At 36.1% G+C, this 15,957-nt stretch overlaps 1 protein-coding gene across 23 annotated transcripts in view; it reads right to left on the bottom strand.

The window, feature by feature from the left end:
- The window catches only part of ATF7IP (activating transcription factor 7 interacting protein), a 134,950-nt gene that overhangs the window by 16,627 nt on the left and 102,366 nt on the right, over positions 1-15,957 (bottom strand). For all 23 annotated transcript variants that reach the window (XR_012420046.1, XR_012420049.1, XR_012420047.1 and 20 more), the window contains 3 exons: positions 10,544-10,622; positions 8,070-8,225; positions 5,372-5,554 (listed from right to left, as the gene is read on the bottom strand). Coding sequence is in view for 17 of the 23 variants with exons in the window: in XM_005570211.5 (XP_005570268.3) it covers positions 5,372-5,554; positions 8,070-8,225; positions 10,544-10,622 (418 nt within the window). In the remaining 6 variants the exon portion in view is untranslated. The remainder of the gene's footprint in view (positions 1-5,371; positions 5,555-8,069; positions 8,226-10,543; positions 10,623-15,957) is intronic.

The raw sequence follows: 15,957 nt of genomic DNA, 5'->3' as shown, positions 1-15,957 counted from the left end.
AATGACAACCCCTCAAGTTCTAGACTTGAGTCAGTTTACAGACCAAGAATCCCTTGAATGAAGGCGAGGCTGGGTTCCCTTGAGGAAGGATCCCACTACATTCCTGACAACTTATGCAGTGAATTTTTCTCCCACCCTTCCCACAGGAGACCTCTGGCATTTTACCAGGGTAACTCTGCATTGGGGAAAGGGAAATCAGACATTTCAGGCACTACTGGACACTGGTTCTGAGCAGACATTGATTCCAGGAGACCCAAAGCATTACTGTGGTCCTCCAGTTAAAGTAGGGGCTTATGGAGGTCAGATAATTAATGGAGTTTTACCTCTGGTCTCACTTACAGTGGGTCCAGTGGGTCCCTAGATTCATCCTGTGGTCATTTCCCCAGTGCCAAAATGCATAATCGGCATCGACATACTTAGCAGCTGGCAGATCCACCACATTGGCTCCTTGACTGGCAGGGTGAGGGCAACTATGGTGGGAAAGGTCAACTGGAAGCCATTAGAGCTGCCTCTAAAAAATAGTAAATCAAGAACTATATCCCATCCCTGGAGGTACTGAGATTAGTGCCACCATCAAGGACTTGAAAGATGCAGAGGTGGTGCTTGCCACCACGTCCCCATTCAATTCTCCCATTTGGCCTATGCAGAAGACAGATGGATCTTGAAGAACAGCAGTGGATTATCGTAAGCTTAATCAAGTGGTAACTCTAATTGCAGCTGCTGTATCAGATGCGGTTTCATTCCTTGATAAAATTGGCACATCTCCTAGTACCTGGAGTGCAGCCATTGACTTGGCAAATCCTTTTTCTCCATTCCTGTCCAAAGGACCGCCAGAAGCAATTTGCCTTCAGTGGGCAAAGACGACAATATACCTTCACTGTCTTACCTCAGGGGTATATCAACTCTCCAGCTTTGTGTCATAATCTTATTCAGAGAGACCTTGATCAGTTTTTGCTGCTGCAAGATATCACACTGGTCCGTTATATTGATGACATTATTCTAATTGGATCAAGTGAGCAAGTAGCAGCAAAAATACTGAACTCATTGGTGAGACATTTGTGTGCCAGAGGATGGGAAATAAATCCGACTAAATCTGGGGACCTTCTACCTCAGTAAAATTTCTAGGGGTCCAGTGATGTGGGGCCTGTCAACACATTCCAGTGAAGGCAAAGACTAGTTGCTGCAATTGGCCCTTCCTACAACCAAGAAACAAGCACAATGTCTAGTGGACCTATTTGGATTTTGGAGGCAACACATTCCTCATTTGGGTGTGTTACTCCAGCCCATTTATCGAGTGTACTGAAAGGCTGCCAGTTCTGAGTGTGGTTCAGAACAGGAGAAGGCGCTGCAACAGGTCCAGGTTATTGGGCAAGGTGTTCTGCCACTTGGGCCATATGACCCAGCAGATTCAATGGTGCCTGAGGTGTGAGGGGCAGAGAGGGATGCTGTTAGAGCCTTTGGCAGGACCCCATAGGTGAATCACAGCAGAGGCCTCCAGGATTTTGGAGCAAGGCTCTGCCATCTTTTGCAGGTAACTACTCTCCTTTTGAGAGACAGCTCTTGGTCTGTTAACTGGGCTTTCGTGGAAACTGAACATTTGATTATGGGTCATCAAGTCCCATGTGACCTGAGCTGACTATCATGAACTGGGTGCTTTCTGACCTATTTAGCCATAAAGTAGGTCATGCATCAAATGGAAGTGGTATATATGTGGTTGAGTTCGAGCAGGTGCCGAAGGCACAAGTAATTTACATGAGGAAGTGGCTCAATGCCCATGTCTCCACTCCTGCCACCCTGCATTCTCTTACCCAGCCTGTACTGATGGCCTCATGGGGGGTCCCTATGATCACCTGACAGTGGAACAGATGACTAAGGCCTGGTTCACAGATGGTTCTGCACCATATGGCGGCACCACTGGAAAGTGTACAGCTGCAGCACTACAGCCCCTTTCTAGGACATCCCTGAAGGACACCGGTGAAGGGAAATTTTCCCAGTTGGAAGAACTACGAGCAGCACACCTGGTTGTGCACTTTGCTTGGAAGCATAGATGGCCAGATGCACGATTATATATACTTATGGGTTGTAACCAATGGTTTAGATGGATGGTCAAGGACTAGGAAGAATTATGATTGGAAAATTGGTGACAAAGAAATTTGGGGAAGAGATATGTGCATGGACTCTTTGAGTGGTCAAAAACTGTGAAGGTATTTGTATCCCTTGTGAGTGCTCACCAACGGGTGACCTCAGCAGAGGAGGATATTAATAATCCAGTTGATAGGATGACCCGTTCTGTGGACACCACTCAGCTTCTATCCACAGCCACCCCTGTCCATCGCCCAATAGGCTCATGAACAAAGTAGCCATGGTGGCAGTGCTGGAGGTGATGCCTGGGCTCAGCAACATGGACTTCCACTTACCAAGGCTGACCTGACTATGGACATTGCTGAGTGTCCAATTGCCAGCAGAACAGACCAACACTGAGCCCTCCATAGAGCACGCCATTCCTTGGAGTGATCAGCTAGCTACCTGGTGGCAAGTTGATTATATTGGACCTCTTCCATCATGGAAAGGGAAGAGATTTGTCCTCCCTGGAATAGACATTTACTCCAGATATGGGTTTGCCTATGCTGCACACAATGCTTCTGCCAAGACTACTATCCATGGACTCACAAAATGCCTTATCCACCATCATGGTATTCCACACAGCACTGCCTCTGACCCAGGCACTCATTTTATGGCTAAAGGAGTGTGGCAGTGGGCTTGTTCTCATGGAACCCATTGGTCTTACCATGTTCCTCATTGTCCTGAAGCAGCTGGATTTACAGAATGGTGGAATGGCCTTTTTAAGTCACAATTACAATCCCAACCAGATGACAATACTTTGCAGGGCTGGGGCAAAGTTCTCCAGAAGGCTGCGTACGCTCTGAATCAGCGTCCAATATATATGGTGCTGTTTCTTCCATAGCCAGGATTCATGGGTCCAGGAATCAGGGGGTGTAAGTGGAAGTGGCACCACTCACCTTCACCCCTAGGGATCTACTAGCAAAATTTTTGCTTCCTGTTCCTGTGACATTATGTTCTGCTGGCCTAGAGGTCTTAGTTCCAGAGGGAGGAACGCTCACACCAGGAGACACAATGATTCCATTAAACTGGAACTTAAGATTGCCCCCTGGACACTTTTGGCTCCTCTTACCTTTAAGTCAACAGGCTAACAAGGGAGTTAGTGTTGGCTGTGGTGACTGTCCCGGACCACCAAGAAGAAATCAGTCTACTGTTCCACAATGGAGGTAAGAAGAGTATGCATGGAATACAGGAGATCCATTAAGGTGTCTCTTAGTTTTACCATGCCCTATGATTAAGGTCAACAGGAAACTATAACACCCCAATCTATGCAGCACTAAAAATACTCAGGAATGAAAGACTGGGTCACTCCACCAGGAATAAACCATGACCAGCTGAGGTGCTTGCTGAAGGCAAAGAGAATACAGAATAGGTAGTAGAAGAAGGTAGTCATCAATACCAGCCACGACCATGCGACCAGTTGCAGTTATCAGGGACTGTAATTGTCATGAGTATTTCCTCCTTCTTTTGCTAAAAACATGTTTGTGCATGTATACACTTGTACAAGAAAATATCTTTATTTCCTTTTCCTTCATCATGTGACATAAGATTTACTGACTTCCTATCAACATTTAAGTATTGTTAATTTTATGTAATAGTATTTGGCTTGGGGATTGGTGCATTTCCGGTTGTACAAAGGATAGCTATATTATGTTAGGTTTAATTATGGCCTTACTACTCTCTTTATTTGAAGAATATGTATAATCCAAGGAGATGTGTATGGGTTCAAGTTGACAAGGGGTGGACTTGTGATGGTTAACACTGAGTGTCAACTTGATGGAAGGATACAAAATAGTAATTCTGGGTGTGTCTGTTAGGGTGTTGCCAAAAGAGATTAACATTTGAGTCAGTGGGCTGGGGAAGGCAGATCCACCTTTAATCTGGTGGGCACAATCTAATCAACTGTCAATGAATACAAAGCAGGCAGAAAAACATGAAATGGAGAGACTGGTTAGCCTTCCAGCCTACATCTTTCTCCTGTGCTGGATGCTTTCTGCCCTTCAACACTGGACACCAAATTCTTCAGTTTGGGGATTCAGTCTGGCTTTCCTTGCTCCACAGCTTGCAGACAGCCTATTGAGGGACCTTTTGATCGTGTAAGTTAATAGTAAACTCCCCTTTATGTATCTATTTATCCTGTCAGTTCTGTCCCTCTAGAGAACCCTAATATGTTTAAATGATATCAATTTTGGTGGCAAAATCATAAAGAAAAGCAGAATGACTAACAGAAAAGTAGGAACAGTGGTTAACCTTTGATGGAAAGGAAAAGGGATGTAGTCAAGATGGGATACAAGAGCACTTACAGGATACTGAAAAATTTCTACTTCTTAACCTGATGAAGAGTTCATATGTAATTCATTTTATTATTTTTCTTTACTTTAAAGTTTAGATACACCTTTTATATAAGCTTGTGTTTATATGATATATTCTACTACTGCTTATATGTGGTTAACATATAATTTTAAAACATGTCATATTTGTAACATACGTTACATATATGTAACATATGTATGTAACTAATATATGATATATACAGGAAACTATAAGCTTTCTTTAACATTTTCCCTTCTTTTCTCAGCCACTTTCCATATCTTTAAGACTCTCATTGAAGGCTATCCTTTACCATGATTTCCATCATCTGGGCTAAATCACAATTGACCATTCCCACTCTAATTAGGTAAGGTGTTTCTTAATAGAGTAGAGAATATACCAATATCAAATTGTGTACTATACCAATACAGGCCATAAATAAACTTAAATTAAAGACAACACTCAGAGCACAAATCAACCAGTATACATGAACAATTTTCTCTGTTTAACTCTCCTAAGGGAAGAAAAATAATAATAGATTATTTTTGGTTATATTGCCATTTCTTTTTTGAAAACTATTTTTTAATCGACAAAAATCATATATATTTATGGTATACAACATGTTTGAAATATGCATACATTGCAGAATGGCTAAATCTAGCTACCTGACATATGTATGATCTCACATACTTACCTTTTTTGTGTGTGGTGACAATACTTAAAATCTGCTCTATTGGCTATTTTCAAGAATACACTACATTGATTTTAACTATACTATAGTTTCTATGTTGTAGTACAGATCTCTTGAACTTATAACAATACTTTTAATATGACATTATAAGAAATTGTTGCAAAATTTAACATTATTATATGCCATTCCAACTAAATGCTGAAGAGAACTACATGTATCTTGGGGCCATATACAAGAAAAATCTCTTACTATTTTGGGGATTGACCTGCCGAACAGCAGGAGCCTGCATAACAGTTCCTCGCAAGGGAGCCTGAGCTGGTGGTGCAGGAAGAGTTGTATAAACCACCTGGTGGTTTGCAGGAGCTCTTGGTACAGGGAGTCTTGTGGTCACCTGAGTTACTGGACGATGTGTTACATTCACGGTAGTTGGAGCTAATGCAAGGCAGAAAAAGATAATAAGAATACAGTAAATTTACATTAAGTAAACAGTATTAAATGGTAGTTATCTTTGTATAAAATCTAACTGATAAAGACAGAAATAACAGTCTCCTTTTATGGTCTTCTAAGATAAAAATGATAGGGCCAATAAACATTAATAATATTAAAATCCAAGCTTCAGAGGAAAAGAACACCTCCACCACATCCAACTCCCTTCCCACTCTGGTCTGACCAGATAACAAGCAATGTGAAGATTTTTTTAAAAGGTGCAGAATCAAGAGTATGATGGCACAGGAGTGACTTAAAAGAGAAAACCTCCTACTTTTAATTGTTCTTAGCAAAGTAGAATCATAAGCCCTCCAGGCCTTCTACCAAGGGGGTGTAAATCCAAAAGAGTATCTTTGTATTCCCAAAGATAAAGAAACTGACTGGCTATTGTTAATTCACATTTATTTTTCAAGTGAGCCAACCTAACTCTTTGACCATTATAATCAACATTTTGTTTAGCTGAACCAATCTATCTTTTTTAAAAACAGTAAATAAAATCCATTAAAAAACAGACTTCTCCCTTCTCTACTCTGGCATTCCTCCTATTGTATGTTCCAGAAAGCATTAATATCTTGAGTAATGTTAATAAATATTTATCAAAAAATGAGTCATAAACATTCACTGACAGCATGTATCTATAATAATGATTTTTAGTGACACTTTCTTGTTAACAACTCTCTGAATTAGAATCATATTTTACAAATGACCATGCAGTAATTATATAATAAAAAATAACAAATCAATCTACTTTGATATGGAAAAACATGGGTCCTATAAAAAAATCAATTTGGAGGAAAATACTGGCTATAACAAAGATAAAACGGTTTCTTTACTAAGGACTCTTCGGTCTTTACAGATCCTAACTTTCGATGTGAGTCTTCATAAATGGGAAGAAAGAAGAAAGTATTAACAAGAAAGAACACTTATTTCTTCATCTCTTTACTCCCCATTCCATAATCTACACTGCCCATGGGTTTGAATAATGATATTTCCTTCCAAAATATCTAATTTTGATGACTGTCACTATAACTTTGTTATAAATGTAAAGAAAGATAGATAACACAGCTCCCAAGGTTGAACTTACTTATAATTGCCTATTTAGATAGAACAATGGTATTGAAATGAGAACCAATATAAAATTTACACACTAGATAAAGTCACACAAGCACATTCTTTTGCCTGGAAATGCCAACAAGGTAAAATTTATTTTAACTGATGGGAAAGTCTGAATAAGCATCTAGGATTCTGAAATTCAACAAATCTAAACAGTCCCTACCAAAACAACCACGCATTTGCTACATCAACAATAATTTCATAGCTCAAAGATTAATTAACAAACAGTTTGCTAAATCACTACGGAAAATATGCTGATTCCTACAAGTTATTTGGTGTTTTAAGTGTAAATTTTACTGGATAAAACCCCACTTTAATTCAAAGTTTTCCTTAATGAGAAGAGTACTTATATAAGAACTGTGCAGATAAATCTTCAAGCAATGGACTGTTTTACAGAAGACAAACCATCTTGATTGGTTTCTGAACAGTTTAGGGGATACAGGCTAAATCTTGAAAAATTTGAATTTACAGCTTCTTGAAAGGTAGCAAGCATATGATTCCTGGTGGTAGTGTTAGACTAGTTAAAGCTATTTCAAGATAAGACACATTTAAAACTTCTTGTTTGATCGGTCAGTTACAACTTCTTGGTTACACTCAGAGCAAGTCATTATATCCATCTCTTCCAGAGAAATTACACTCATTTCTGCTGTTTACAGAACATTTGCTGTGGCAGATGACAAATCTGCTACTTTTAAAATTTTTTTGTAGAGATGGAGTTTCACTGTGTTGCCCAGGCTAGTCTCAAGAATATAACTCAGAATAATATTATTTTCCACATGCATTAGGAATCACCAGAGTTTTAGAGATATTAGGTGAACGTTATTTTGCGCAGCCAAGTAAGTTTGAGAAACACTTTTTAGCTTAAATCATTCTTGGAGATGTACATTATAAATTAGCATAGTGAAGGCTCAGAGAGGCCTGCATTAAGAAAAAAATTAATTTAGCTTCAAACTCAGCATTTCCCAAGCATATTTAACCATGGAACTTTGTATTCATGAAACACCTATTAACACTGCACAATAACTAGGAATATGGTTTACAGTTTCTAAATATTCTAACTCAGAATACTATTACTTTGGATGTGAATGCTTTTTAAAATTACTTCTATTTTTATTTATATAATGTTAAGTAAATAAATACATACTTTATAATCATTCTTTACCAGTGCTGCTGCTTAAGACAGTCAGCAAAACTAAGTTATACTGCCTTCAAAAGGACATACATTGTCGTCCTTAAATTAACAATAAGAATTATTCTTAATTTTCTGTCATATCTTTCTGCTTAACTCCATAGTCATAGTTCTCTACAGGTAAACTAAAGCTTCTACTCAATGATTCAGCAAATTTACCTGTAGGTAGTAAGTGTATGGTGGTCTGAGATGGTCCACTTGTTGGCACCCCAGATGGTTGAAGAGGTGGTGCTGGTTGTATGGGTTGCAATGGTCGTGACACAGGCTGAGAAGAACTCATGGTTGATACGGGAGTGTGATTTAGCTTTTTGGGGTCTGTTAGTTAAAAGTGAAATATTATGACCGACAAGAAAAAAAATTGGGAAATACAAGTCTTTCCTCTATGGACAAATTTTACTTTTGCTTGTCACTTGGGTGTCACATTTACCTCTAAGAGAACAATTTATTTCCATTTTACTTATGTGTATTTTTGCTGATTTGAAAACTGAGTTAAGAGCATATGTGTAATTCGTTGGTGGTTCTATCACAGATTCTAATTCACATTTACAGAAATTCAGAAATAATCTTACTTGTAAATTCAATACAATATGCCAACTAGAATAATTCATTACTTGCATAAATGTATAATCTACATACCTATAATAGAAAGAATACTCTTCAAGACAAATATCTATAAAATGATGAGTTTTTGCTGTGATCTTGAATTTCTATTACTACAATTATTTAGGTTCTTTGATAACCAATGGTTGCTTATCATCACTATATAGTCTTTAAAAAAGACAAAGAATGACTAATCTCAAAAAAGATCTTCAACAGCCTATAAAATAAATATTTGCATCTCAGAAAAAACTCTTAAAAACAGGAAACCACCCAAAAGTCCTTCTATCCAAAATAATCCCCATCAATTTCTGTCCCATAGAATTCCACACTACATGTAAATAAAACCCAAGGCGTTAACGATGGATACTTTAATGCCATTAGAAAACAGTGTACTTTAGGAACGTGAGAATTTGAGACAGACCCAAAGGTGGGGCAACAGAGAGACCCCATGAGGCATGGATGCTAGGGAAATGGTGAGAGCACTGAAAACAAACTTTTAGGACTTTACTTTTTAATCCAGAATTAAGCCTACCTGTGTCCTCTCAAAAACCTGTATTTATTTTTTTCTTTAGGGATCCATTATAATAGTCATGGCTGTCTATTAAAAATTAGTGAAAGCAATAGAGATAATTTGAAACTTTTAAAGAATAATCATACTGGCTTGAGTTCAACCCAGATGAAGGATGGCATACATTTCTCAATTCAGTTTTAAATAACAAAATCAACTTTACTGTCATATAATCAATTGTATAGCTATTTAACTTTTGTTTTCCTAAGCTCAACTAGACTGATTCCCCAAAATATTACTTTTAAAATATTTGGGTTTTTAAAAAAGTAATGTCTTTAAGATAATAATAAGTAATTCAGCACATTATTACTATATTTTCCACATGCAATTATCACCAGAGTTTTATAGATATGTAGCTGAATGTTATTTTGCGCAGCCAAGTTTGAGAAACACTTTATATCTTAAATCATTCTTAGAGATTTACATTATAAATCAGCATAGTAAAGGCTCAGAGAAGTCTGCATTAATAAAAAAACAATTTAACTTTAAACTCAGCATTTCCCAAGCATATTTAACCATAGAACTTTGTATTCATGAAACACCTATTAACACTGCAGAATAACTAGGAATATGGTTTACAGTTTCTAACTATTCTAACTCAGAATATTATTATTTTGGATGTGAATGCTTTTTAAAATTACTTCTATTTTTATTTATATAATGCTAGATAAAAGAAACTAATTCAAATGACCAAAATTAAATGTATACATACATATACAGTATCTACACTGAATCATAAACAGAGAGAGAAAAAGAACATTTAATGTAGAGACAGAAGAGTTGGATTTTATTCCCAAGACCCTTACTGAGTCTGAATTGTTTTCTCTAAGGCTAACAAGTTTCCTCAAGTCTAAAATGAGTATTATAGGATTTTTTGCAAGGATCAAGTGAAATAAGAGATACAAAAACAGAGGTACTCCGAAAATTACAATATTCTCTTAATTGCTGTTTTCCTCTACAGATTGTTCATACTTATTTAAGAGTTGATTCTATTTTAATTTTTTTTTTTTTTTTTTTTTGAGATAGGGCCTCATTCTGTCACCCAGGCTGGAATACAGCAGCATAAACACAGCTCACGGCAGCCTCAACCTCCCAGACTCAAGTTATCTTCTTGCCTCAGCCTCCCATGTAGCTGGGACCACAGACCCATGCCATCACATGCAGCTGATTCTTAAATTTTTGGTAGAGATGGGGTTTCACTGTGTTGCCCAGGCTGGTCTCAAACTCCTGGCCTCTTGCCTTGATCCTCCTGCCTTGGCCTCCCAAAGCACTGGGATTATAGGTGTAAAACACTGCACCTGGCCAAATTTTAAAATTCTAATATAGAAACTTCCATTACAAAAAGAACACAAATAAACCAAGCATAATGCTGTAAACATCTGTCTTCGTAGAATATTGTACTGTATTAAGACAAAAAAAAAAAGGTATCAAAACCAGGCCCAATCCCAAATTACTATTGAAGTACCTTGTGAAGCTCCACTCTCTTCATCATCCATTGTGAGATCAATGACACCACCTGAATCACTGCCAGTGGCTTTTCCACTCTGAAAAACAAAGCTTCTACATTTTACAAAGAAAACTCTGGCAGATATACATGTTAAAAAATGAAATGATAAGTGAGGTAAAATGAGACTAATGAGTAACCTCGTTCAATTGGGACCCCTAAAAAGCTGTACCTGAATAAAGAGAGTTTGTCTGACAAATGCCCCAGGATACTCACGCGTTAAACATCCACTATATGAAATATAATTTTCAGAAGAAATTCAAGACGTTTTCTTTAAAAAATTAGGCTATCTGTTGCACACAGCAAATAAGATTAAATACAAACACCATTCATTTTGTGACATTTAAAATGTTTATCAATACTACTCTAAATTATCAATATTAATCCACCACAACACCAAAGGCAATCATTCAAGCTAGAATTGGGTTATAGAAAATAATCTAAATTTTTTTGCCCTTAAAAAACGGTATGGTATACTATGAAATCATACGGTTTGCTATGCTATTAAATGCACAGCCAAGTTGACCAGTAACCCATCATTCAAAATCATGAGAAATACTAGGATTATAAGACAAACCTTTAAAAACCACGATAGCAACTGAAAAGGAAGGTAAGACAGTATAAACCTAAAGAGCCAGGACTCTGAAGTCAGAAAGATTGAGTGTGTCTTACAGTTCTAACTTATTAGTTACCTAATTCAGATGGGTAATTATCTCAATTTCCAATATTTGAATATTGAGGCTATTGTGAGGATTAATCCAAATGTGTATATATGGTGCTTAATGCCATATATGATACATGACAACTGTTTAATAACTGATAATCACAATTTACTTTGATATATTATACTGAGATCAATTCCAAATGATAAAGGTTTTCATCTGCAAAACTCAAATTGAGAAATTAAAGAAAATAATGCCTTGACTTTATAATATCCAGGCCCAACCCCAAGATAATAATGCAATTCTAATTCTTATAAATCTTTCTACAATAATGATTTCACAGAAAATGGGTTATTTACAAACACCAAAAATCTATAAAATCCCAAACTAAAAGATCCCAAAAATCACCAACAAATGTAAAATAATGTTTCACTACAACATATTATCATTAAGGTCCAGAGCTTTGAAAAGTGGAACTAACTTAGGACAAAAAATAAGTCAATACAAACTGACTCTAAGCAGAGATTAGATTCAGCAGATAAAGACTTGAAAGTAGCTATTAAAAATATGTTTAAAGCCAGGAGCAGTGGCTCACGCCTGTAATCCCAACACTTTGGGTGGCTAAGGCAGGCAGATCATGAGGTCAGGAGTTTGAGACCAACCTGGCCAACAGAGTGAAACCCCACCTCTACTAAAAATACAAAAAATTAGCTGGACGTGGTAGCAGGTGGCTATAGTCCCAGCTACTCGGGAGGCTGAGGCAGGGGAATGGCTTGAACCTGGGAGGCGGAGGTTGCAGTGAGCCGAGATTGCACCACTGTACTCCAGCCTAGGTGGCAGAGCAAGACTCCATCTCAAAAAAAAAAAAATTCAAAGAGTTAAATATAATAACAATGAATGCACAAATAGGACATCTCTAAAGAGAAAAAGAAACAAAAAAATAGAAATAATAGAGCTGAAAAAATAATTACTAAAATACAAATTAGCTATGTAGGCATAAAAGCAGATTGGAGGGGCAGGAAAAACTCAAATGAAATTGATGCTAGATCAATAGAAACTTTCTAGTCCATAGGACACAAAGAAGAACAAAAGAAAATATGAAAAATGCCTGAAACTTGTGCAATAAGAAACAGTTCAGCAAAACACTAAATGAGAAGAAACAAAGATCTAAAGAAAAAATTGAATAATAACCAAAAACTTCCCCAATTTGGTGGAAAACACTAATTTACAAATCCAAGAGGTTCAATGAACCTCAAGCAGAAGAAACATTAAGAAATCTATACACATCATAGTCCAAATACTGAAAACTAATAATGAAAAATTTTGAAAGTAAACAGAACAAATTACATGTTATATAGGAGCAAAGAGTAACTGCTGACTATTGGTCAGAAACTATGGAAGCAAGACGACACTGGAACAATATATTCAAATTGCTGATGATTAAAAAAAGAAACCCTTTAAGAATTGTATATCCAATGACACTCTCCTTGAAAAAACGAGACAAAAGATACAAAAGTACATTTTTTAGATATTAAAAAACCAAGAGAATACATCACTAGCAGATCTACACTGTAAAGATGAGCTTAAGGACATTCTTCAGTTTGAAAGGAAATACCAACTTGGATCATGGGAAGAAGAGGACCAGAAAACGTAAACATAAGGATAAATATTAAAGACTATATCTCTTTTCTGTTCTTAACTTCTTTAAAATTCTGTAAGGCAACAATTAAAAACAATATATTTAGAGCTCTACAACATGCAGATTAAAAACAATGTAATGTATGTGCAATATATGTGAAAACATGAACGTGATAATTAAGGAAAGCAACTTCATTACGGAGGTAAATGTACACATACAATTGCAAGGTTCCTATAATTAAGATTCAGATACATACTTAAACTCTAGAACAAACCCTAAAATACATACACACACATAAACACACACATACACACACACATAGATAGAGAGAGTGCTAGAAAGTTAACAGAGGAATTAAGACAGAATGCTTTTAAAAAAAACTGATACAAAATGAAGCAGGAAAGAAAGTACACAGAAACCAACAAAAAAAGAAAACAGATGAAACAAATAGAAAACAAATAGCAAAATAGCAGACCTAAGCACAATCCTATCAAAACTTATATTAACTATAAATGGTCTAAAAACTCCTATCAAAATGTAGAGATTATCAAATGGGATAACACAACAACAAATCAAGAAATATGATTTTTTTTCTCTTGCAGATTCACTTTAAATACAAAGACACAGACTGAAAGTAAAAAGCGGAAAAAAGTAACATGCAAACAGTAAGCATAAAAATGCTGCTGTAATTATGTTAATATCAAAAACAGACAAAGAAGGAAATTTTACAATGATAAAAGTATGGCAAGATTACAAATTATACATTATAAAAAATACCATGTAATACAGGGTCAAAATCTATGAAGCAAAACTGATAAAATTAAAGGAAGAAATAGATTCACAATCATACCACTCTTAGTAATAGATAAAACCACTACAGCAAAAGGCAATAATCAGTAAACATAAAAATAATCCAAATTACACTATTAACCATGCCATATTGACATTTATAAAACATTACACCCAACAGCAGAATACATATTCTTTTCAAGTGTAATGGTACATTCACTAAGATATATACCATAGATGGAACTTTATAACACATATCTAATTTGTGTAAAAGTAACAAAGTCATACAGAGGATATCTTCTAAATCCAATAGCATTAAATGAAAAATCAATAATAAAAAATTTGCAAAATCCCCAAATACTATGAAATTAAACAAATTACTAACTAAACAACCCAGGACTCAAAAGGAAATGACAAGGAACCTACATGAAATAAAAATGCAACACACGAAAATTTATGGAATGCAGCCAAAGCAGTGCTCAGAGGAAAATGTGTATCATTAAATGTTTATATAGATCGAGAAGATCTACAAGCAATGATCTAATGATAAATTATGTTTACTGATCATAAACTGACAGATACAATTTATCTATTATCATATACTACAAGTAGTTTCCTGAATAGACCTTTTTTTTGACAAATAAAATTGGTAATTACTTCAATAACTATTAAGTACATTTATAAGATAGTCATGATAGCTAGCACTACTCCTATTAGACTCTGCTAAATGCTTTACATGCATTAACACATTTACTCTTCCTAATATTTCTATGTGGTAAGTACTAGCACTAGCTCTATTTTATAGGTGAAAAGTCGAAGGTGTTCAATAACTTAACATAGCACCCACCCACTATTAAGTGACAAGCACCAGGTTGTCTGACTGTAGACCTTATTATTTCTATGCCACCAGGTGGAAACGAACCAACAGAGACATGTGATACACATATATGTGATACATATATCTTTACATTTTTTCCTGACAAAACATGTCTGAGAAATCTAATCAGAGACACGTTTATATCTGTTTTTACACATACTACTGAAACTTTCAGTTTGAAATCATTAAAAAATTATATCAAATAGTTTTTAACACTAGAAATTTTATTAAAAAGTTAGCTAATCATGTGCCATTTTCCAAAATGAACAGTCTCAATAAGCAAACACTAAGAAAATTTCAAGAGAGCAAACATACTGGCTTTGTAGCTTTTTTTTGTTACGAAACGAGAATATACCTGAAAGGCACACTTCAGCAAATGTGAAGAAAGAGTTAACACAGAAGAGCTGGTTGTTCATTCCTTGCACATCTCTCCAAGGGAACTTGGAACCATAATTGAGACTTGGTTAGTTATCAGAAATGTTGCCCTTGGAAGGTCATGTTAACGATTAATTCTCTTATATACACTCTGAACAGTGAACTGTGCCATACTGTGTTCATCAGGATTGCTTTGCATAAATATGAAGACTGATGATGTATACTTGGGTTTCATTGTTGGGATCCTGAGTTTCCAATGCCATGGCCATACAGAAAAATGTCACTATGTGACCAGACCTCCAAAAAACCTCAGACCCTGAGACTCAGTCAGGATTCTCTGGGAAAAGACTCTTGGCACATGTCTCTAAGGTTAATAAGCCAGAGAAAAAACAAATTGTGTGCGATCCCAGACAGACGACTTGGAAGTCTTTGCCTGATCTCTCTGAACTTCAACTCTGCACATTTTTTTCCCTGTTGCTCTTGCTCTACACCTTTCGTTGTGACAAATCACAATGGTGAGTATAACCTACTACTGGGTCTTATGAAATCCTTCTAGCAAATCAGCAAACTTAAAGGTGATCTTGAGTCCTTAAAAACAACAATTACAGATAGCAATGCTATTTTATAACTTACATTGATAATTTGAATAAATTTGTTTTTCAGGATATAAAACTAATAATTCATTATATAAATGATATATAGTAATAAAATATACAATAATAAATTATGTGCAATGTTAATAAACAGTTATTTGGGGATATCAGATAAATCTTCATTTAACAACTACAAGAGAGTATTTTACATATTTCATCATTTGCTAATTAACTACAGCCGAACAACAAGCATTTCCACACTAGACATCCAAGTTTCTCTTTTTCTTTTTTTTTTTTTTTTTTGAGACAGTGTCTCATTCTGTCACCCAGGCTGGAATGCAGTGGCATTATCTTGGCTCACTGCAACCTCCTCCTCCCAGGTTCAAGTGATTCTCCCGTCTCAGCCTCCCAAGGGATTACAAGCATACACCACCACCCTC

The sequence above is a fragment of the Macaca fascicularis genome, chromosome 11 (assembly GCF_037993035.2).
Source record: "Macaca fascicularis isolate 582-1 chromosome 11, T2T-MFA8v1.1".
NCBI lineage: Eukaryota > Metazoa > Chordata > Mammalia > Primates > Cercopithecidae > Macaca > Macaca fascicularis.
Note: the sequence above shows the minus strand (reverse complement) of the source record. Positions and strands in the feature narration are given on the sequence as shown.